At 40.8% G+C, this 24,389-nt stretch overlaps 1 protein-coding gene across 1 annotated transcript in view; it reads right to left on the reverse strand.

The window, feature by feature from the left end:
- Window positions 1-5,933: 5,933 nt before the first annotated feature.
- cfap74 (cilia and flagella associated protein 74) overlaps window positions 5,934-24,389 on the reverse strand; it is a 434,220-nt gene continuing 415,764 nt past the window's right edge. Inside the window, 6 exon segments of the mRNA XM_034171458.1 lie at window positions 5,934-6,057; window positions 8,340-8,474; window positions 16,213-16,340; window positions 17,394-17,526; window positions 17,721-17,895; window positions 20,554-20,687. Coding sequence (XP_034027349.1) covers window positions 5,959-6,057; window positions 8,340-8,474; window positions 16,213-16,340; window positions 17,394-17,526; window positions 17,721-17,895; window positions 20,554-20,687 — 804 coding nt within the window. The 3' untranslated portion in view covers window positions 5,934-5,958.

Genomic DNA, 24,389 nt, shown 5'->3' on the forward strand with positions numbered 1-24,389 from the left:
CTGTACAAACTGAAACTGACCTTTATCATACCTTTATCATATCATGCTGTTTTTGCCCCATAACCCCTGAACATTCAGTCATAGATAGTCTAAACTATACCTTTTGAAATTGTTATGATCAGACAAATAATGTAGTGTCATTTTCAATTGATTGCAAGCATTTTTAATTTTGACCCCTGTGTAATTCTTCAATTGACCTCTACCTGGCTGCCTATTGAAAATTAAAGTGGCTAGTCATTTTTTTCAAAAGATTAATGTCTAAGCAGTATTTGTGCTGGCCTTGGTGCTTGTATCACCATTTGCAGGATTCTTCCAGTTATCTGCTGCACTATTTATTATATAGAATTATACAAACACTGAATAAATTATAAATATAATATAGACAGCATTAGATAAATCAATAAATACACTGCTATCTGAGTCCTGAGTTGTCTTCCATGTATATTAGATCTGGTCATAATCATTAAAATTAGCTACTCAGCTAGCAACAGCACTTCATGGAGTAGTTTATATCAAGGCTTTGAGCCGGTTCACGGAACGAAAACAAAACCAGAAACTTTATTATGTAATGAAATTGTATGTGAATTTTTTTATGTTCTGGAACAAAACCATTTGTTTAAAATAATGGAAACCGGTCAATACGTTATTTTTTTTTTCATTCTTTCTGTTTACAATGACCTGGTGAGGTTCACTTTCACCTGTCGTTTATTTGTTTTTTGTTGGTGGGACAAACCACTGGCATCCTGTGTTTCACACTGAGAAATGCACCCAGAGCAGACAAACATCGAGGGACTTCTTTAAAAACACTGCATTTATTTGAGTCATTATTATGCTTTTTTTTTTTGGTTGTTGTTTGTTTTCGTGGCTCAAATGGGATTTATTTTTGTCATGAGCAAAATGTTGAAGATGTGTCAGATGGCTGAACGCTGTTGACGGGACAAAGCACTGGAGTTCTCTGGCTCAGGCTGAGAACACAGACGGAGCAGACACACACACTGAAGGACTGCTTTAAAACACTGTGTTTTCTTCAGTAATTTCGACCATAAGAAATTAAGTATTTCCCAGACATCATCTTCCAAAACAGGAACTTCTTATCAGGCTGTGATGATGAATCTAAACTGAAATGACGTAACAGATCAAATAAAGACTTTATATTTACTTAGTGTGTAAATGGACTGCATTTATATAGCTCTTTTCTATCTGCAACAGATGCTCAAAGCACTTTACAATGATGTCTCACATTCACCTATTCACACAGATACAACCCCTGGCAATAATTATGGAATCACCGGCCTCGGAGGATGTTCATTCAGTTGTTTAATTTTGTAGAAAAAAAGCAGATCACAGACATGACACAAAACTAAAGTCATTTCAAATGGCAACTTTCTGGCTTTAAGAAACACTATAAGAAATCAAGAAAAAAAAAATTTGTGGCAGTCAGTAACGGTTACTTTTTAGACCAAGCAGAGGGAAAAAATATGGACTCACTCAATTTTGAGGAATAAATTATGGAATCATCCTGTAAATTTTCATCCCCAAAACTAACACCTGCATCAAATCAGATCTGCTCGTTAGTCTGCATCTAAAAAGGAGTGATCACACCTTGGAGAGCTATTGCACCAAGTGGACTGACATGAATCATGGCTCCAACACAAGAGATGTCATTGAAACAAAGGAGAGGATTATCAAACTCTTAAGAGGGTAAATCATCACGCAATGTTGCAAAAGATGTTGGTTGTTCACAGTCAGCTGTGTCTAAACTCTGGACCAAATACAAACAACATGGGAAGGTTGTTAAAGGCAAACATACTGGTAGACCAAGGAAGACATCAAAGCGTCAAGACAGAAACTTAAAGCAATATGTCTCAAAAATCGAAAATGCACAACAAATGAGGAACGAATGGGAGGAAACTGGAGTCAACATCTGTGACCGAACTGTAAGAAACCGCCTAAAGGAAATGCGATTTACATACAGAAAAGCTAAACGAAAGCCATCATTAACACCTAAACAGAAAACACAAGGTTACAATGGGCTAAGGAAAAGCAATCGTGGACTGTGGATGACTGGATGAAAGTCATATTCAGTGATGAATCTTGAATCTGCATTGGGCAAGGTGATGATGCTGGAACTTTGTTTGGTGCCGTTCCAATGAGATTTATAACATGACTGCCTGAAGAGAACATGTAAATTTCCACAGTCACTGATGATATGGGGCTGCATGTCAGGTAAAGGCACTGGGGAGATGGCTGTCATTACATCATCAATAAATGCACAAGTTTACGTTGATATTTTGGACACTTTTCTTATCCCATCAATTGAAAGGATGTTTGGGGATGATGAAATCATTTTTCAAGATGATAATGCATCTTGCCATAGAGCAAAAACTGTGAAAACATTGCTTGCAAAAAGACACATAGGGTCAAAGGCATGGCCTGCAAATAGTCCGGATCTTAATCCAATTGAAAATCTTTGGTGGAAGTTGAAGAAAATGGTCCATGACAAGGCTCCAACCTGCAAAGCTGATCTGGCAACAGCAATCAGAGAAAGTTGGAGCCAGATTGATGAAGAGTACTGTTTGTCACTCATTAAGTCCATGCCTCAGAGACTGCAAACTGTTATAAAAGCCAGAGGTGGTGCAACAAAATACTAGTGATATGTTGGAGCGTTCTTTTGTTTTTCATGATTCCATAATTTTTTCCTCAGAATTGAGTGATTCCATATTTTTTCCCTCTGCTTGGTCTAAAAAAGTAACCGTTACTGACTGCCACAATTTTTTTCCTGATTTCTTATAGTGTTTCTTAAAGCCAGAAAGTTGCCATTTGAAATAACTTTATTTTTGTGTCATGTCTGTGATCTGCTTTTTTTCTACAAAATTAAACAACTGAATGAACATCCTCCGAGGCCGGTGATTCCATAATTTTGGCCAGGGGTTCTACACTCACACACCAATGTCAGGGTGTTGCCATGCAAGGCGTTCACTACACACCAAGAGCAACTGGGGGATTAAGGACCTTGCCCAAGGGCCCTTAGTGATTTTCTGGGCTGGGGTTTGAACCGAGGATCCTCTGGTCTCAAGCCCAATGCTTACTAGACCATCATCTCCCGTGTGTGTGTGAATGGTGAGGTTGGGTACATGACACTTCCAGCAAAGTGGCGAATCCGAAGGCAAGAATTCGTACTGCCGTGAATGGCCGCTCGGTGAAAACATGCTTGGGCTGTATGCTGTTCTTTTGAAATCAGCTTGTTTGGTATTGTCTATCTATCAGCCAGTCAACAGCAGAAGACTGCCCCTCCCTGAGCCTGGTTCTGCTGGAGGTTTCTTCCTGTTAAAAGGGAGTTTTCCTTCCCACTGTAGCCAAGTGCTTGCTCACAGGGGGTCGTTTTGACTGTTGGGGTTTTACATAATTATTGTATGGCCTTGCCTTACAATATAAAGCACCTTGGGGCAACTGTTTGTTGTGATTTGGTGCTATATAAAAAAATTGATTGATTGATTGATCAGCCATCTGATAGCTATCATTGCCTGGAACAGTGAGATTTATACACCATGCTGGCCTGAAATGAGCCGTTGTACATTAATTGACTTTACTGATGAGTCTGACCCCTTTGAAAGTGACTAAATTACATGTATTTGTATTGAATTCAGCGATGTTTTCACCAACCAAAAACAGCCACCAGAGGACGCTGACCTTCAGAATACAAGGTCTGTGAGAAAACTATCCGACCTTTTTATTTTTTTCAAAAACTATGGATTTGAATCACGTGTGATTGCATCACCCAACCTTGAACCTTAGTGCGCATGCGTGAGTTTTGTCCCGCCTGTTGGTTGCGTCATTCGCCTGTGAGCAGCGTTTGTGTGAGGAGTGGTGCTGTGCGCTCGGCGGATTTTTGTTGCAAGGAAAATGGCGGAACGATTGGAGCAACGCCACTGCATCAAATTTTGCCAGAAACTTGGCGACAGCCAAGTGGAAACCATTCGAAAAATAAAGACGGCTTTCGGGGATGAAGCTATGGGCGCCACACAAATTAAGGAGTGGTACAACCGGTTTAAAGACGGACGCGTAACGGTGGAGAGCGAGCCGCGCTCCGGCCAACCACTGACGTGCCGAAATGAGGAGATCATTTCCAAAGTGAACGCTGTGGTGATGTGGGACCGTCGAGTGACCATCCGAGAAATTGCGGAGGAAGTGGACATTAGTACTTTTTCGGCACATTCCATCGTGACAGAAGATTTGGGCATGAAGCGAGTGGCTGCGAAATTCGTGCCGAGGTTGCTGACGGCGGACCAAAAGCACCTCTGTCTTGAAGTCTCACAGGACATGCTGGACTCCATTCACACTGATCCCAGCTTTATGGACACTATTATCACCGGTGATGAGTCCTGGGTGTACGGGTACGACCCGGAAAAGAAATTCCAGTCGTCACAGTGGAAGCATTCCACGTCGCCACGACCGAAGAAGGCGCACCAATGCGCAGCAATGTGAAGGTAATGCTGACTGTTTTTTTTTACTCTTGCGGTGTGGTACACCACGAGTACGCACCACAGGGTCAAACAATAACGAAGGAGTATTACAGGGATGTCCTCCATCGCCTCCGTAATGCTGTACGGCGCAAGAGACCGGAGTTGTGGGCCACAGGAAATTGGCGCCTCCACCACGACAATGCTCCAGCACATTCCACCAACTTAATTCAGACTTTTTTGTCTCAAAACCAAACTCCTGTGGTTCCACAGGCTCCATACTCTCCTGACATGGCCCCTTGCGACTACTGGCTGTTCCCAAAAATTAAAACACCATTAAAAGGAACGTGTTTTGAGACGAGGGAGGACATCATGGCTGCAACGACGGTGGAGCTGCGCTCCATCCCAAAAGAGGCTTTTTTGGAATGCTTCCAACAGTGGCGACACCGCTGGGAGAAGTGTGTGGAGTCCCAAGGAGAACTACTTCGAGGGTGATTAGGTTTCCAACCCTCCAGGTATGCCAGTTTTTTTTCCCTGTCCAAAGGTCGGATACTTTTCTAAACAGACCTCGTATTTTATACAGTTGAAACTGTATGAATGGTCACATGAAGACTATAGCTTTAGCTGCAGAGTTAATCAATGGGCAGCAGTGGGGTTTGCACTCGGTCCATTATTTTTTGTAACCACAGTCTTCTCTGTGAGGTGGAAAGCAACACAGCACCGTGTCTTTTTAAAAATACATGAACTCACTGCCCTGCTTCAATACGCAATTAAATATGCTTTATTGTACTCAGCATCCCATTTTGGAAAGTTCTACCTCCTGCTGTCTGCTACAGTACACTCTGTTGTCTTCGTCTCCATTTTTCATGGGAGCATTACAGTGCCACATACAGGTCTGGTATATACCGTGTCTTCAGCATCCCACAGCTGACATGGAACCTTATTAACCGTTCGGGAATTATATATATATTTTTTGTTCTAACCGGTTCGGTAACGTCGATTTTGGGGTGGAACCCTAAACCGGAAACATTAAAATGCTGTTTCTGTTCGGAACAAAGCAGCTGGGAAAAAAATCCCCAAAAACTTCTGGTTCAAAGCCCTGGTTTATATAGCAAATTAGGCTTGATGAAAACATAATTCGCCCTCATTAATGTAGAACTAATTAATATGAAGATATGTTGGCAAAAACACTTTGCTTCTTAGCGAGTGCAAAAAAACATTTCAACAGATTCCTTAACTGTAAAATAATTATGTGAAAGTGTTTGAAAGTGGAGCATTAATGCTTTTATTTTACAATGAACAAGTTAATGAATTGAAGCTCAACAACCAGTGCAGAAAGAATCCTGTCAGAAGTCAGAACAACTTTAACAACAACAACTCAAGTCATTAATAATCCATTCATTTAAAAAAAAAAAAAAAAACAGTATGTGTGTGTATGTGTGAGTGCGTGTATGAGAGAGAGAGAGAAGCAGCTGGCATTCAGGGTGGAGGTCAGAGGTCATTGAGTTGAGAGTAAACCCTGCAGATTGATGCTGTAAACATTGGTGTTGTCCCCCGTGAGGGTCAGAGGGGCACACATCTGCACAACCTCATTGGGCTGCAACACACAAATACTCACAGTCAGACAAAAACACACAAAAACCTCAACCGAAGACATGTTCAAAATCTTCACACAGCATCTGATAAATTCATATAAAAATTAAAACTGCAATATTATTTTAACACCAAAAAGTAAATCTGTCAGAGTTTTATTTCCTCAAGTTACTGTAAAGCTTTGTGTGTGAGTGTGTGTAATAAGAGTTTGATATACAGTAAAACTCACATATAATGGATTCAGGTGGGCCAGTGCATTTTGTCTGTTATAATCGAAATCTGTTATTTGTATAAAACAGAGAAAATCCGTTATATGTATGTAATAGATTAGTTATAGCCAGGACCAGTGGTGGGCACAGCTAACCAAAAAGTTAGCTTCGATAACAGCTAATCAGCTAACTGAAAAGTTAACTTTTATAATGCTTAACTGATAAACCACTAAAACATTTAGCAGAAGCTATAGCTAACAAATAACTTTCAGTATTGTTTTCAGTACATTCAACTACTGACAGGCCGGTTTTGAGTTTAAACACCGCCAATGCTCCTGATTAGAATCAAAGATGATCACAAACCCAACACAACCAATGCTTCAGTCTTTGTACGCCCTGCCCACTGCTGTAAGGAAGCATCATTTCCATTCACAAGATACAGCAGGTCAGCCGTGAGGCTGAAGTCCTCTAAAGGAAATATATTCACTTTGTACATTTTAAGAGTTTACATTAATGTAGTTATTCTATCTGGAATAATTTGATTTATAAATCAAAACCATAAGTCAAACCTGCTTTCCATTTCAAGACCTCTGCCTCATGGCTGGACCACTGTATGGCATTAAAGAGTAATGACTTTTTTTTTTTTGGTGGCAGTCTGGTGGCCAGGTCTCTTCTGCTGGGGGCAGAGTTGAGCTCAGCTCCTCTTAGCTACCTCACTACTGCAAAATACATAGCAGACAGGAGCAAAAGGGATTATAAATGTTTTTAACATTACTAACTATGTAAAAAAAATGTTAGTGGTCTAAAAGTTAATGGAACTAAATTTATCGGAACATAATTGGTCAGATGATGGTTTCAAAACTTATCTGAAAGGCTAATCCATTAACAAAAACATTAGCTTAGACAATTATCAGTTATCGTATTAGCTGAACAATGCCCACCACTGGTAATGATTTTTGTTTTTTGTTTTTTTTGTAGCAGCCTGGCGGCCAAGCCCCTTCTGCTGGGGTAGAGTTTGAGCTCAGCTCCTCTCAGCTGCCTCACTGCTGCAAAATATATAGCAGACAGGAGCCAACAGGGTTTATAAATGTTACTATGTAAAAAAAAATGTTAGCGCTCTAAAAGTTATCGGAACTAAATTATTGGAAAGATAACTGGTCCGCTGATGGTTTTTGAAGTTATCTGAAAAGCTAATCCTCTAACAAAAAAGTTAGCTTCGATAGTTAGTGGTTAGTGGATGAGTGAAACTGTGCCCACCACTGGCTAGGAGGCACCAACGAGCTACGGGGAATCCCCAGCACCAAGGCTTACCTTTGTCTGAAAAAATAAACAGCTGCCTTAAATAAGTGCCAGGCATTATGTGCATTAAAAAGATTACATTTGGTCGAGTCACTCTTTTTTCTAAGTCTGCTTCGGAGTGGTACCTTAAAATCCTAAATCCTGATTTATGCTTCTCCAACTCTGTGGCCACGCAATGACATCGGTATGCGTGTGACCCTTTAAAGTTCTCGGTCGCGTCTTAATGCAATTTACTACAGGAACAGTGGTTTTCTGGATTAATTTATCCCTTAACAGGCTCCACTTCTTTATACAGTCGTCAACCTTGAAACCAACGGTACATATAATTTTCCTCCATGAATTGTGGGTCATTTGAGCGTCTTTTTCTGACATAGTGTTGTGAAGTTGGTCATATTTGCAGACTTTTTCTACCAAACGTATTTGTTCCATGCAATGTAATGTAATCAGTGTGCGCACTGCAAAAACTATTAAAATACACGTAAACTCCACACAGAAAGGCCACAGGTGGGAATCAAACCTATAACCTTCTCGATGTGAGGCAACAGTGCTGACCACCAATCCACCGTGCTGCCCTTGAAGCATTTTTTACTTTTTAAAATTATGATCTTTAATTTTAAATTGATAATACATCAACAAAGAGATGTTAGCTGATGTAAAGCTTTTTGTGGAGGCATCATGCACTCTGATGTAAAGAACTGTTTCTGATCAGATCAACCTTACAAAGAGCCACAGGGAGACATACCAGATTTAATTCTTTGTATAAATAATGTGTTGTCACCTTGTATCCAGCGTGCGGAGTCCAGGTGATGGTGATGGTGCATCTGAGGCCCACACCCACGGAGCCTTTGGTGGGCTCCACTCTGAAGCCGTGCTGCTGCAGGGACTCCACATCACCCCAGTGAAACTCACCACCCTGGACAAAAAACAAACAAACAAACAAACAAAAAACAGGACAAATAAAGGACAAAAACTTCTTGTCTTCCTGTCCAGGTATGGGACGGTTTGGTGTTCAGCTGTGTTATGTTGACTGGACTGTCAGGTATAATTAAACCATTTCCTACAGCAGACTTGTGCTGTTACTGCACTTCTTCAGAAGAAGCATGCTTCCATCCTGATGTTTTCAAAGAGTGAAAACATCAGGACTGGTACTGGGCTTCGGGTTTACTAACAATGAGCTTTCTGCAAAACACTACTTGTTGAAGTTCGATTCACTTCAATGTAAACCAAATCATAACAAAAGTCACCACAAGGTGCTGTACATGAGTCACGTCAGGATAATATGAGCAAGTGCACTGACAACAGTAATGGACTGCATTTATATAGTTCTTTTCCAGCTACATCAAAGCACTTTTATGGTGCTGCCATACAAGGTGCTCACTACACACCGGGAGCAATAGGGGATTAAAGGCCTTGCCCAAGGGCCCTTAGTGATTTTCCAGTCAGGCGGGGATTTGAACCCATGATCTTTTGGACTCAAGCCCAACAACGTAACCACTAGACCATCACTTCCCCTTAACAGTGATAAGGAAAAACTCTTTCAGTGTTTTGTTTGTGGAATGAAACCTCAAGCAGACCAGACTGAATGGGGTGATCATGTGCTTTCATCATACTAAGAACACAAAACTACAACACAACTTGACACAACATTCAGTGATAGAAATGTTGCAGCTCAACAAACATACATTCCAGCATCCAAACAATGGGATGGTTGAAAAGACAACAACAAGGTATTGCTGAGAGTCCCAGTGAAACATATTGCATTACTAAGTCAGTGATCGTGTTGATGTCTGATCAGTGAGACAGACCTTCTATAGCCAGTTGCTGGAAAGGGAAAAGAAGCCGATAAGAAAATTTTGTAGAAACATAATGGGACAATTTTGTTGACAATGGGTCAATTGGCATATATCATGACAACAAATTTATTTTATTATTAATTTTAATACAAAAAGATGTATTTAGTGGTAAGTACCAATGCCTGAGGCATATTTGCCTCAGTTACCAAGGTTGAAGCCTTGTGAGTGCATTTAATTTTTCTACATTTTTTAAAAAATAACTCCAAGGCATGGTCATTTAAGAATTCAAGAGGTGGGCCATCAATATTCAGTCACATGAATGATGCCAGATAGTTTCCTTTCTGAGAGGCATATTTTAAGAAATTCAACTGAGAGATTTACTTTCAGATTGAGTCTAAGGAAGATTATTTTAGAATTTTTTATATTGAGAAACCTGATTTACTTTTTGTATTTGAAATGCCATACACAAATTAAAATGCATGAAATACCAAGGGGCTGAATACTTTTACAAGCCACTGTTGATCCCAACCAGGGGCCTGGCCTGGGGCGAAGCTGCCAATAACCTTTCTGAGCTCCTCAGTGGTGGGATCCATATCAAGCTCATCCCTGGTTGTAGGCACTTGATTGCATCAATGGCTGATAGTGCCACAGTATTTTCACTAGATTAGAGGTCAGCGAATTTTCCACCCATCTCTTTATCTGTTTTTCTATGATTACTTCACCAGTGGCTGACTTTTGGGGGGGGGGGGGGGGGGGGGGGGGGGGCTTCTTAATGCCACTACACATTCCTTTGATGTTTCCTGTGTCTGCAGATGTCTGAATGTTCTCATTAAGTTCTATCCAGTACTCATTCGCACAGCACTCATTCGCACAGCAACGAGACATTTGCTGCACTTTGCGATTGAAAGATGCCTCGGAAGATTCCGATGGACACCGCTGAAGGTGATTGAGAACGACATGGCTAAGGACCTGTGGGACTTCAAATTCCAGACAACAAGCAGCTGCTGGCCAACCAACCAGATATAGTGTTGGTTGACGAGGACAAGAAAACTGCAATTGTGATAGATGTAGCAATCCCAGCTAACAGTTGCCCTCACTTTATCCTTTCTCATCCCTTGCACTGCCTGATTTGCTCTCTCCATATCTTCCAGCCTTCTCCCTCTCTCTCTCTCTGATTTTCTTTTTTCAACAGCTTTCTCAAAATATTCCCTCCACTTTCTCAACACACTCTCCTCGCTTGTCACCACATTTCCATCTCCATCCTTTATCAGCTCAACCTACTGCACATCCTTTCCAGCTCGGTCCATTTGTATGGCCAATCGATACAAGTCCTTTACCTCCTTTGTTAGTGTTTAACTTCATGTTAAGCTCATTATTCCTTAACCTTTGCCACTTCTCTTTTCACCTTGAAGCCCGGTCACACGGCACTTAACAAAGGGAAATGAAGCCCAAACAAAATGAGAAATCTGAACTTTCATTGACTTTCGTTGGCATTGTTTAACGTTCATGCAACGTCATTCTTGCAGCTGACGCTTTATCAGGACTTTTAAACTGAACGAGTGCTTCACTGGGCTCAGGCACCTTATATGGGCCAGAATTAATCTTTTGTGTTGACACAATGAATTATTTTGCCACAAGCAACTGCTGAATTTGAAACAACAAAAATGTTGTGTAATTTCTGACGGTGCTTGAAAGCAGCGGCAGCGGCAGCAGCAGCGGCAGCGGCAGCAGCAGCGGCAGCAGCAGCGGCAGCGGCAGCGGCAGCAGCAGCGGCAGCGGCAGCAGCAGCTCCTGCGTGCGCTTATTATTTTTTATTAAATATAACAATATGAGTGTAGGAATGACAATCCAGCCAATATGTACATGTGGCAACAGGTAGATGATTCAGATGATTATATAAAGAGCTGTTCTGGAAGGCAGAATTCACAATGTGGATCAGTGGCAGCTCGTGGAATAACCGCACATGGGGAGTCAATGCGCGTTCACACGGACTGATCAGTTTACTGCTCTGATATATTAAATTCTAATCCAATTACATTTTTCCACAAATCTGATTGGTTAATCGTGTGACATAATCAGGCGTATAATATCTGTGGAATAGAACAAAATATTAGACCGCTGGCCAAAGATGTATTACTCCGCACCCTGACCGGTGTTCTGACAAGGAGATATCATTACTGTTGAATGTCATTCCTGTACTCCGTGCACAGGTGAATTTAAGTTACCATACGAAAGTATTGATGTGGATTCTGAAACAGAGCTACCGTTTCACATTTGATGGATTTTCACATTTGATGGATTACTACACGCCCTGACCGCTGTTGGAGAGACGGCTCGCTGCTTCATGGTAAGCCTACCCTCACTGACCAAATTACCTACAGAAAAATAAACCGTGCAAACGATAGAATTGGATTAGAATGGGAATAACCCCCTTGTGTCTGATGATGTGTCGGATGTTCATGCTGGTATATTACAGTTGAAAATATCTGTTTTATCGGCTCTGCTAATGCGTTGCCGATAAAACTCCTTGTACCTTTTAATATTTTCGACCATAAATCCCAGCATGAATGCCCGACACATCATCAGACACAACAGGGCTATTCCATATTCATCTTTACACTTATATTTATTCCCCCTTTTGACAGTTTTTCTGTTGTAAATCAATATATATGCAATATATTGCAGTTTCTTCAGGACTCAGGCGCTATGAGCTGCATCCCAGCGCAGAGTCCTGGAACGCAGAGATGCAGACACACACTGCTCCAGCTGTGGCTCCAGGCGCATTTCGTTTAAAGCATCCAGATGAATGTTAGCTTCGGTTTTCATTTTGGTCCTCTTTGGTCCCTTTTGTGCTCTTGATTCATAGGCTATTCAGTGATAAAGTTTGTTCGTCCACCTTTTGTCAATGATTTGTGACTTTTTTACTTTTTCCCTTCGTTCAGGAATCGTCATATGCCGTGTGACTGGGCCATTACACCACATCTCCTTGTACTCCTTTCTACAACCCCTGGCAAAAATTAATGCAATCACCGGCCTCAGAGGATGTTCATTCAGTTGTTTAATTTTGTAGAAAAAAAGCAGATCACAGACATGACACAAAACTAAAGTCATTTCAAATGGCAACTTTCTGGCTTTAAGAAACACTATAAGAAATCAGGAAAAAAAAATTGTGGCAGTCAGTAACGGATACTTTTTTAGACCAAGCAGAGGGAAAAAAATATGGAATCACTCAATTCTGAGGAAAAAATTATGGAATCATGAAAAACAAAAGAACGCTCCAACACATTACTAGTATTTTGTTGCACCACCTCTGGCATTTATAACAGCTTGCAGTCTCTGAGGCATGGACTTAATGAGTGACAAACAGTACTCTTCATCTATCTGGCTCCAACTTTCTCTGACTGCTGTTGCCAGATCAGCTTTGCAGGTTGGAGCCTTGTCATGGACCATTTTCTTCAACTTCCACCAAAGATTTTCAATTGGATTAAGATCCGGACTATTTGCAGGCCATGACATTGACCCTATGTGTCTTTTTGCAAGGAATGTTTTCACAGTTTTTGCTCTATGGCAAGATGGATTATCATCTTGAAAAATGATTTCATCATCCCCAAACATCCTTTCAAATGATGGGATAAGAAAAATGTCCAAAATATCAACGTAAACTTGTGCATTTATTGATGATGTAATGACAGCCATCTCCCCAGTGCCTTTACCTGACATGCAGCCCATATCATCAATGACTGTGGAAATTTACATGTTCTCTTCAGGCAGTCATCTTTATAAATCTCATTGGAATGGCACCGAACAAAAGTTCCAGCATCATCACCTTGCCCAATGCAGATTCGAGATTCATCACTGAATATGACTTTCATCCAGTCATCCACAGTCCACGATTGCTTTTCCTTAGGCCATTGTAACCTTGTTTTTTCTGTTTAGGTGTTAATGATGGCTTTCGTTTAGCTTTTCTGTATGTAAATCCCATTTCCTTTAGGCGGTTTCTTACAGTTCGGTCACAGACGTTGACTCCAGTTTCCTCCCATTCGTTCCTCATTTGTTTTGTTGTGCATTTTCGATTTTTGAGACATATTGCTTTAAATTTTCTGTCTTGACGCTTTGATGTCTTCCTTGGTCTACCAGTATGTTTGCCTTTAACAACCTTCCCATGTTGTTTGTATTTGGTCCAGAGTTTAGACACAGCTGACTGTGAACAACCAACATCTTTTGCAACATTGCATGATGATTTACCCTCTTTTAAGAGTTTGATAATCCTCTCCTTTGTTTCAATTGACATCTCTTGTGTTGGAGCCATGATTCATGTCAGTCCACTTGGTGCAACAGCTCTCCAAGGTGTGATCACTCCTTTTTAGATGCAGACTAACGAGCAGATCTGATTTGATGCAGGTGTTAGTTTTGGGGATGAAAATTTACAGGGTGATTCCATAATTTATTCCTCAGAATTGAGTGAGTCCATATTTTTTTCCCTCTGCTTGGTCAAAAAAAGTAACCGTTACTGACTGCCATAATTTTTTTCCCCTGATTTCTTATAGTATTTCTTAAAGCCAGAAAGTTGCCATTTGAAATGACTTTAGTTTTGTGTCATGTCTGTGATCTGCTTTTTTTCTACAAAATTAAACAACTGAATGAACATTCTCCGAGGCCGGTGATCATCTCTCCAGCTATCTAAATTCTTCTCGTCATCCTTTCCTGTATTTCCTCCTGCTTCTTCCTCTGTCTTCCAGATGTCACACCCAGTGCATTGCTAGATGACTCTCCATCACCAGATCTACAGCAGTTGTCCAGTTGTCCAGCATCACTACATCGCTGTCCAGTGCCCCCCCCCCTCCCTGAATTTCACACAACAGTTTTCCTCCTTCACCATCACCATCAGATCCTTGGTTCAAATCTCACTCTCTTCCTCTACTTCATCTCTTAAGTTATCTTACATACACCGTTGGATGTTGTCTAGTTACGCTATCCTCTGCCACCTTTGGACAGTCTGCAATTTCTTTTAGGTTGCATCTCCAACACTGACAATCAAAGGTTTAGACACACTTTCTCATTCTGGGAACGTGCATCTAAACCTTTGACTGGCAATGCACCCCTGTGTGCCCCTTCGTCCACTCTTATACACTACCCATAATAAGTATTCATGACAGCCATGTCCATCCTTTCTTGCAAAAGCTAAACCACATTAAGCCCTGGTCACACAGCACTAATGAAGGACACCGAAGCTGAAACGAAACAAGAAATCTGGACTTACGTTGACTTGGAGACATCGTTTAAACCGTCGTCCAACTTCGTTCCTGCAGCTGGCGCTTCTTCAGAATTTTCAAAGTGTTGAAAAACGTGAATGAATCCTGACGAAAACCTCAATTCATCCATATTCTGTTTTGCTTTCTGTCTTGAGGGTTCCTCATCATTTGTGTAGTTCCTGTATCGTCAGCATTTTGTTTGACCATTGTCCAAGTTTTTCCAACCTCCCAAGTCTGACGTCTTGCACGATCATTGAAGATATCTGAACGGATCAATAACTAAAGTTCAGACGAGCTGAACATGACTCGTCCATGTGTGGGACAAAAACCAACATTTTCATGCAGAAACAATAGCAGCAAGACTGTTTTCTCATCTTACTTTAACTATTTGCACGTTCCAGTCGTCTCTGGCTGCAATGTGCATGTGTGTGCACATGTTGTTGTAGTGAAGACAAACCTGTTGTCAAGACAATCAGGTTGCAGCTGCAGGTGCTGTGGAGAGCACAGACTGGCTGCAGACATGATCACAGGCTGGCGCTCAGTCTGATACCTGCTGTCAAGTTGCGCTATTATGAATGTTTCATTTTGATTTTGTTTAATGCGTCAAAGTTGCTGTTCGCTTTATTTTCCTTTTGTTAGTTTCGGTTTGGACTCGCAGGCTTTTCGGTGATGGGAGAAGTGCCGGCTCATTCGTTCAATTTTGTTGACGATTTGTGACTTTGTGACTTTTTCCTTGTTCGGCGATTGTCATGTGCCTTGTGACCGGGCCCTTACTGAATCTTTCATATACAGTATACTGTAAGTACAGCAAAACAACATTATTTACAATGTTTCTCTGACTGTTCTAATTTAAGTTGACAAAATTTTGTGAGTGTCAACCTTCATGTTCCTCAACATGCGTGTCTCCCGGGACCACACACAGACTGTCAACACAACCACAACAGGAGCGGCTCCACCACCTGAGGGCACTGAGAAGAGCAAACCTGTCCGAGCCGCTGCTGCTGTCCTTCCACCACTGCTCACTTCAAGTATACTGACATGTGGCATCTTAATGTGGTACACCAGCTGCACTGGGGTCCACACAAAGTACTACAGAGAGTGATTCAATCAGCACAGATACTCACGAGTGCACAGCGGCCTTCGCTGATTGACATTTACAGGGTCTGATGCATACATCGGGCCACAAACATAACCAGGACTCTGCACACTTTTATCCAAGGTGCAGTCAAACCACCTATTTCTTTTAAACATTAATAAATGACCATTATTAACTGTGCAATATTATCCTCACAGCTGGTCATGCAATATGCAGCCATTTAAATGTATTTTCATTTAATTTATTCATTTATATTCACAATTATATTTATTCATTGTTGAGGCGCTGAATTGATATTTTATTTATTTAATCTATGCCTACTAAGGAAAGGCACACAGTTTAATTGTACAACTGTGCTATGAAAAATAAAGGGATTCTAATCTATGGTATTAACCACTGGAAAATGTATTAGATGTGCACCACAGTGCGCAGCAGTGAGTGACTCAGTGTGTGAGTAAACCAACGGGATGTACTGCTGTTGATGTGGGACAGTGTGCATGTGCACAGTACCTTCTGTGTGGACTGCGTAGAGTTGATGCAGCCCACCTGCAGCTGCCTTACAGCAGGTGTGATTGACCCAGAACTGTAACCTGCCCGCAGCATCAACAGCACTGGTGTGCAGGACGTGTCCCTCGAATCTGTCACACACAGGCAGGAAACAAAAGTTCTGTCATGTGTTGGCTCAGAGGTAAAAGTGTGTTCAAAACTGCAACAAAATATCAAAATTGAAAAATATTTTCAGCTAATCTTTTTCTGCATCAGTACAACCTGAAATTTACATCTGTACGTGTCAACGCCTGTATATTCAGTCTATGTTTAACACATACACTACACGAAACTCATTAATCTGATGTGGAACACAAAAAGTTAAAGAAGATGTGGCCAGATAAAGTTTATTACTCTTCATATCAGGAAACATGAAGAAAAATGGGAGTATCCGTACTTATGTACAGACAGTTAACTTCAAACAAACACCCGCGAATAAAAATAAAGAGGGAAGATATACGCTGGTTAATGGATTCATTGATGGCATATGAACTCTCCTTTATGCACCTAATGAAGACGATCCTACTTTCATTAGGACACTGATTCATATATTGTAGCTCTGAAGAGCTGGTGATTAGGGGAAGATTTAATAGTATAGTGCTCTCCAAAACATTTTAAATTGGTTTATGTCACATCAAATACAAAAAAAAACAAACAAACAAACAAAAAAAAACAAACAAAAAATAAAATAAAAATATCTAAATTTATCTTCCTTAAACTCAAACTGAAATCAAATCTCTACAATTTTAAAAATAAATTAAAAATATAGCAGCCAAGCTGATGGGTTGCATAAGTAATGGAACACTTTGGAAAAATACCTGTAAACAAGAGCAATCAGAGATTTCTGACATCCATCAATCCGGATTTAGATCACCTCCAAAATTCAATGGAGTCTTTCATGCCCTAATATCTATCTGTGACGCAAATTTGGTGCGAATGCGTGAAGTAGTTTTGATGTAATCCCTCAAAGCCTATATAAAGTGAAACTTGATCCAGAATCTGGATCCAGTGTCGCAGACCAAACAGCCCCCCCTAAAAATTGGTCGGCTCTGCCTCCACTGTGCAAGCGTCATTTTGGACCACAGCAGCAGCAGGAGTTTGGCCAAAAGTATTTGGATAGTCGGAGAGACAGATGGGAGTCACACCTGTGAGCTGAGGTTCACTGGTGATCAGTGGAGGGAGGAGTGATTCAACGGGCACTGTCAGCCGGTCTCCTCCGCAGAGATACATGTTCTGTGAGGATGCGGCACCTTTGACATCCACCACACACACTACGCTCTGAAAGACACCAATAACACAGTTACAGCTCACTCAGGTCAGCAATGCACAGGCCAACCACTGGTCCAGTACCCGCCTCCCCAAAACAGCAAGGAGAACCATGATCTCAGCAAACGGACAGCCAAATGAATGAAGATATTCTGGGAGAAGGTGCGACGGCGTGTCAGATACAGGACACACTGCATTCTGCTGACCTTATTCATGAGCTCGACGGTCAGCCTGTCAGAATAATGAACAGACGGGTGGTCGGGCTGAAAGGTGACAGTGACGTCCTGGCTCTGTCCTGGAGCAATGCTGCCCTCTGCTGGCACCACACTGAACACACTCAGTCCATTATAGTTCTGAGTTCCTGTAAAACACAAATAAATGCTGTTTTCCAGTTATGAGACAAATGTCTTTCTCTTAGTGTTCCATCATGCTGTTAATTTCAAGCTTTCTTTCAATCTCTTGGTTGTCTGCAGGCTGAATGCTGTGTTTTAGGACATCCTGCATCTGACCCGGCTTTACTTACTGCAAACAAATCACCTTTCAATGTCCAACCACACAGATATTGAAATTATGTTAATTTATCATTTAAAGTACTTTCATTTGATTTTTTTTTTTCTATGTGATTACCAGGACAAATTTAGGGGTGGCCACCAAGTGGTTAGTGCACTTGGTGTCTGTGCGGAAGATTTTCGGTTCAAATCCCACCCCTGTCACATTTCTCCATGTAATGTGGAGTTGCATCAGGAAGGGCATCCGGCGTAAAACGTGTGCCAATTCAACATGTAGATCCACCTCAGATTTGCTGTGGCGACCCTGATGCAAACAAGGGAGCCGCCAAAAGAACTTACTTTTTAGCAGGGCAAATACAACATTTGTGGAGTTATTTATTCAGTCAGTCAGTCCACAAAATGTCCAGAAGTTACTCTGTCAAAACTACAACATAATCAGCTTTGAAAATTTGGGTTGTGATAGATACAGGTGAGGACCAGTGAAGCTGCTGTTTTAGGCCATGTGAATATCTTCTAACAGAATAATCTGCAGTTATTCATTCATTTTCTACACATGCCCAATCTGCAGTTGTTCTTTTATACAACCTCTGGCAAAAAATTATGGAATCACCGGCCTCGGAGGATGTTCATTCAGTTGTTAAATTTTGTAGAAAAAAAGCAGATCACAGACATGACACAAAACTGAAGTCATTTCAAATGGCAACTTTCTGGCTTTAAGAAACACTATAAGAAATCAGGAAAAATAATTGTGGCAGTCAGTAACGGTTACTTTTTTAGACCAAGCCGAAGGAAAAAAATATGGAATCACTCAATTCTGAGGAAAAAATTATGGAATCATGAAAACAAAAGAACGCTCCAACACATCTATATTTTGCTGCACCACCTCTGGCTTTTATAACAGCTTGCAGTCTCTGAGGCATGGACTTAATGAGTGACAAACAGTACTCTTCATCAATCTGGCTCCAACTTTCTCTGATTGCTGTTGCCAGATCAGCTTTGCAGGTTGGAGCCTTGTCATGGACCATTTTCTTCAACTTCCACCAAAGATTTTCAATTGGATTAAGATCCGGACTATTTGCAGGCCATGTGTCTTTTAGCAAGTAATGTTTTCACAGTTTTCGCTCTATGGCAAGATGCATTATCATCTTGAAAAATGATTTCATCATCCCCAAACATCCTTTCAATTGATGGGATAAGTAAAGTGTCCAAAATATCAATGTAAACGTGTGCATTTATTGATGATGTAATGACAGCCATCTCCTCAGTGCCTTTACCTGACATGCAGCCCCATATCATCAATGACTGTGGAAATTTACATGTTCTCTTCAGGCAGTCATCTTTATAAATCTCATTGGAACGGCACCAAACAAAAGTTCCAGCATCATCACCTTGCCCAATGCAGATTCAAGATTCATCACTGAATATGACTTTGATCCAGTCATCCACAGTCCACAATTGCTTTTCCTTAGCCCATTGTAACCTTGTTTTTTTCTGTTTAGGTGTTAATGATGCCTTTCGTTTAGCTTTTCTGTATGTAAATCCCATTTCCTTTAGGTGGTTTCTTACAGTTCGGTCACAGACGTTGACTCCAGTTTCCTCCCATTTGTTCCTCATTTGTTTTGTTGTGCATTTTCGATTTTTGAGACATATTGCTTTAAGTTTTCTGTCTTGACGCTTTGATGTCTTCCTTGGTCTACCAGTATGTTTGCCTTTAACAACCTTCCCGTGTTGTTTGTATTTGGTCCAGAGTTTAGACACAGCTGACTGTGAACAACCAACATCTTTTGCAACATTGCGTGATGATTTACCTTCTTTTAAGAGTTTGATAATCCTCTCCTTTGTTTCAATTGACATCTCTCGTGTTGAAACTATGATTCATGTCAGTCCACTTGGTGCAACAGCTCTCCAAGGTGTGATCACTCCTTTTTAGATGCAGACTAATGAGCAGATCTGATTTGATGCAGGTGTTAGTTTTGGGGATGAAAATTTACAGGGTGATTCCATAATTTATTCCTCAGAATTGAGTGAGTCCATATTTTTTTCCCTCTGCTTGGTCTAAAAAAGTAACCGTTACTGACTGCCACAATTTTTTTTCCTGATTTCTTATAGTGTTTCTTAAAGCCAGAAAGTTGCCATTTGAAATGACTTTAGTTTTGTGTCATGTCTGTGATCTGCTTTTTTTCTACAATATTAAACAACTGAATGAACATCCTCCAAGGCCGGTGATTCCATAATTATTGCCAGGGGTTGTATATTCATTCCAATAAGTGGGATGTGTCTGGGTTTGTTCAGGTAAAGTACACCTTTTGTTTTTGTGTGATTTATGTAAATATTGTCACCAATTGTCAAATGAAAAATAAATAAAACAATATTTTGTACTTCATGTGAATTCTGCACAGTGACCGGCTGTTCATGATGACAGTGAGCAGGTTTGTTATTAGTTGGTCATCAGTGCTTGTTCATACTCTGATATGCACATCTGTAGCTGATACATGGAGCTGCTGGTGTTTGTTAATCGGACCTTACCCACAGTAGCTGGGTGTGCACATCTGTGTAAGTGCCCTGAATGAAGAGCAGCGTGTCAGCTCCATGCTGAGGACCCGACGGAGACAGACTCGCCAGAAGAACTCTGAAACCCACCGGTACCACTGAGCTGTTCTGAAGCTGGAGGACAAAAAGCATCAATGTCACTTGAGAGAGTGGATTAGACTGTCACCATCACATCACATTTTAACAGACACTGAAGGATAGTCATAGAATGCAGTTATACACAGATCATCCACCTCACCCTGGTTAGTGAATGTGCACGTACACATTTCCTCAGCAGAAAACCTCTCACATGAGCCCACCTTCTAAATACAACCCCAATTCCAATGAAGTTGGGACATTGTGTAAAATGTAAATAAAAACAGAATGCAATGATTTGCAAATCCTTTTCAACCTATATTCAATTGAATACACCACAAAGACAAGATATTTAATGTTCAAACTGATAAACTTTATTGTTTTTGTGCAAATATTTGCTCATTTTGAAATGGATGTCTGCAACATATTTCAAAAAAAGCTGGGACAGTGGTATGTTTACCACTGTGTTACATCACCTTTCCTTCTAACAACACTCAATAAGCATTTGGGAACTGAGGACACTAATTATTGAAGCTTTGTAGGTGGAATTCTTTCCCATTCTTGCTTGATGTACGACTTCAGTTGTTCACAGTCCGGGGTCTCCGTTGTCGTATTTTGCGCTTCATAATGCGCCAGACATTTTCAATGGGCGACACGTCCGGACTGCAGGCAGGCCAGTCTAGTACCTGCACTCTTTACTACGAAGCCACGCTGTTGTAACACATGCAGAATGTGGCTTGGCATTGTCTTGCTGAAATAAGCAGGGACGTCGCTGAAAAAGACGTTGCTTGGATAGCAGCATGTGTTGCTCCAAAACATGGATGTACCTTTCAGCACTGATGGTGCCATCACAGATGTGTAAGTTGCCCATGCCATGGCACTAACACACCCCCGTATTATCATAGATGCTGGCTTTTGAACTTTGAGCTGGTAACAATCTGATGGTCTTTTTCCTCTTTTGTCCAGAGAACACGACATCCATGATTTCCAAAAACAATTTGAAATGTGGAATCATCAGACTACAGCCCACTTTTCCACTTTGCATCTGTCCATTTCAAATGAGCTCGGGCCCAGAGAAGGTGGCGGCATTTCTGGATGTTGTTGATGTATGGCTTTCGCTTTGCACGGTAGAGTTTTTAACTTGCACTTGTAGATGTAGCGACGAACTGTGTTAACTGACAATGGTTTTCTGAAGTGTCCTGAGTCCATGCGGTAGAGATCCTTTACACAATGATGTCGGTTTTTAATGCAGTGCCGCCTGAGGGATCGAAGGTCACGGGCATTCAATGTTGGTTTTCGTCCTTGCTGCTTACGTGTAGAAAGATCTCCAGATTCTCTGAATCTTCTGATTATATTATGGACTGTAGTTGATGGAATCCCTAAATTCCTTGCAATTGAACATTGAGAAACATTGTTCTTAATCTGTTGGACTATTTTTTTCATGCAGTTTTCACAAAGTGGTGATCCTTGCCCCATCTTTGCTTGTGAACTCCTGAGACTTTTGGGGATGCTCCTTTTACACCCAATCATGATACTCACCTGTTTCCAATTAACCTGTTCACCTGTGGAATGTTCAAAACAGGTGTTCTTTGAGCATTGTTGCCCCTGTCACAGCTTTTTTGAAATGTGTTGCAGGCATCCATTTCAAAATGGATAATTGGCAAAGCTTCTGGGGAAAACCTGGTCTTGTTAGGAGAGACGGCATCCATCCCGCTTTGGATGGAGCAGCTCTCATTTCTAGAAATCTGGCCAATTTTCTTAAATCCTCCAAACCGTGACTATCCAGGGTTAGGACCAGGAAGCAGAGTTGTAGTCTTACACACCTCTCTGCAGCTTCTCTCCCCTGCCATCCCCTCATTACCCCATCCCCGTAGAGACGGTGCCTGCTCCCAGACCACCAATAACCAGCAAAAATCTATTTAAGCATAAAAATTCAAAAAGAAAAAAATAATATAGCACCTTCAACTGCACCACAGACTAAAACAGTTAAATGTGGTCTATTAAACATTAGGTCTCTCTCTTCTAAGTCCCTGTTAGTAAATGATATAATAATTGATCACATATTGATTTATTCTGCCTTACAAAAACCTGGTTACAGCAGGATGAATATGTTAGTTTAAATGAGTCAACACCCCCGAGTCACACTAACTGCCAGAACGCTCGTAGCACGGGCCGAGGCGGAGGATTAGCAGCAATCTTTCATTCCAGCTTATTAATTAATCAAAAACCCAGACAGAGCTTTAATTCATTTGAAAGCTTGACTCTTAGTCTTGTCCATCCAAATTGGAAGTCCCAAAAAACAGTTTTATTTGTTGTTATCTATCGTCCTCCTAGTCATTACTGTGAGTTTCTCTGTGAATTTTCAGAACTTTTGTCTGACTTAGTGCTTAGCTCAGATAAGATAATTATAGTGGGCAATTTTAACATCCACACAGATGCTGAGAATGACAGCCTCAACACTGCATTTAATCTATTATTAGACTCAATTGGCTTTGCTCAAAATGTAAATGAGTCCACCCACCACTTTAATCATATCTTAGATCTTGTTCTGACTTATGGTATGGAAATTGAAGACTTAACAGTATTCCCTGAAAACTCCCTTCTGTCTGATCATTTCTTAATAACATTTACATTTACTCTGATGGACTACCCAGCAGTGGGGAATAAGTTTCATTACACTAGAAGTCTTTCAGAAAGCACTGTAACTAGGTTTAAGGATATGATTCCTTCTTTATGTTCTCTAATGCCATATACCAACACAGTGCAGAGTAGCTACCTAAACTCTGTAAGTGAGATAGAGTATCTCGTCAAGTTTTACATCCTCATTGAAGACAACTTTAGATGCTGTAGCTCCTCTGAAAAGAGAGCTTTAAATCAGAAGTGCCTGACTCCGTGGTATAACTCACAAACTCGCAGCTTAAAGCAGATAACCCGTAAGTTGGAGAGGAAATGGTGTCTCACTAATTTAGAAGATCTTCACTTAGCCTGGAAAAAGAGTCTGTTGCTCTATAAAAAGCCCTCCGTAAAGCTAGGACATCTTACTACTCATCACTAATTGAAGAAAATAAGAACAACCCCAGGTTTCTTTTCAGCACTGTAGCCAGGCTGACAAAGAGTCAGAGCTCTATTGAGCCGAGTATTCCTTTAACTTTAACTAGTAATGACTTCATGACTTTCTTTGCTAATAAAATTTTAACTATTAGAGAAAAAAATTATTCATAACCAGTTACTTCCTCCAAACCATCAACATGTCTATTAGACCCCATTCCTACCAGGCTGCTCAAGGAAGCCCTACCATTAATTAATGCTTCGATCTTAAATATGATCAATCTATCTTTATTAGTTGGCTATGTACCACAGGCTTTTAAGGTGGCAGTAATTAAACCATTACTTAAAAAGCCATCACTTGACCCAGCTATCTTAGCTAATTATAGGCCAATCTCCAACCTTCCTTTTCTCTCAAAAATTCTTGAAAGGGTAGTTGTAAAACAGCTAACTGATCATCTGCAGAGGAATGGTCTATTTGAAGAGTTTCAGTCAGGTTTTAGAATTCATCGTAGTACAGAAACAGCATTAGTGAAGGTTACAGATGATCTTCTTATGGCCTCAGACAGTGGACTCATCTCTGTGCTTGTTCTGTTAGACCTCAGTGCTGTTTTTGATACTGTTGACCATAAAATTTTATTACAGAGATTAGAGCATGCCATAGGTATTAAAGGCACTGCGCTGCGGTGGTTTGAA

The sequence above is a fragment of the Thalassophryne amazonica genome, chromosome 6 (assembly GCF_902500255.1).
Source record: "Thalassophryne amazonica chromosome 6, fThaAma1.1, whole genome shotgun sequence".
In the NCBI taxonomy this organism is placed as follows: Eukaryota; Metazoa; Chordata; class Actinopteri; order Batrachoidiformes; family Batrachoididae; genus Thalassophryne; species Thalassophryne amazonica.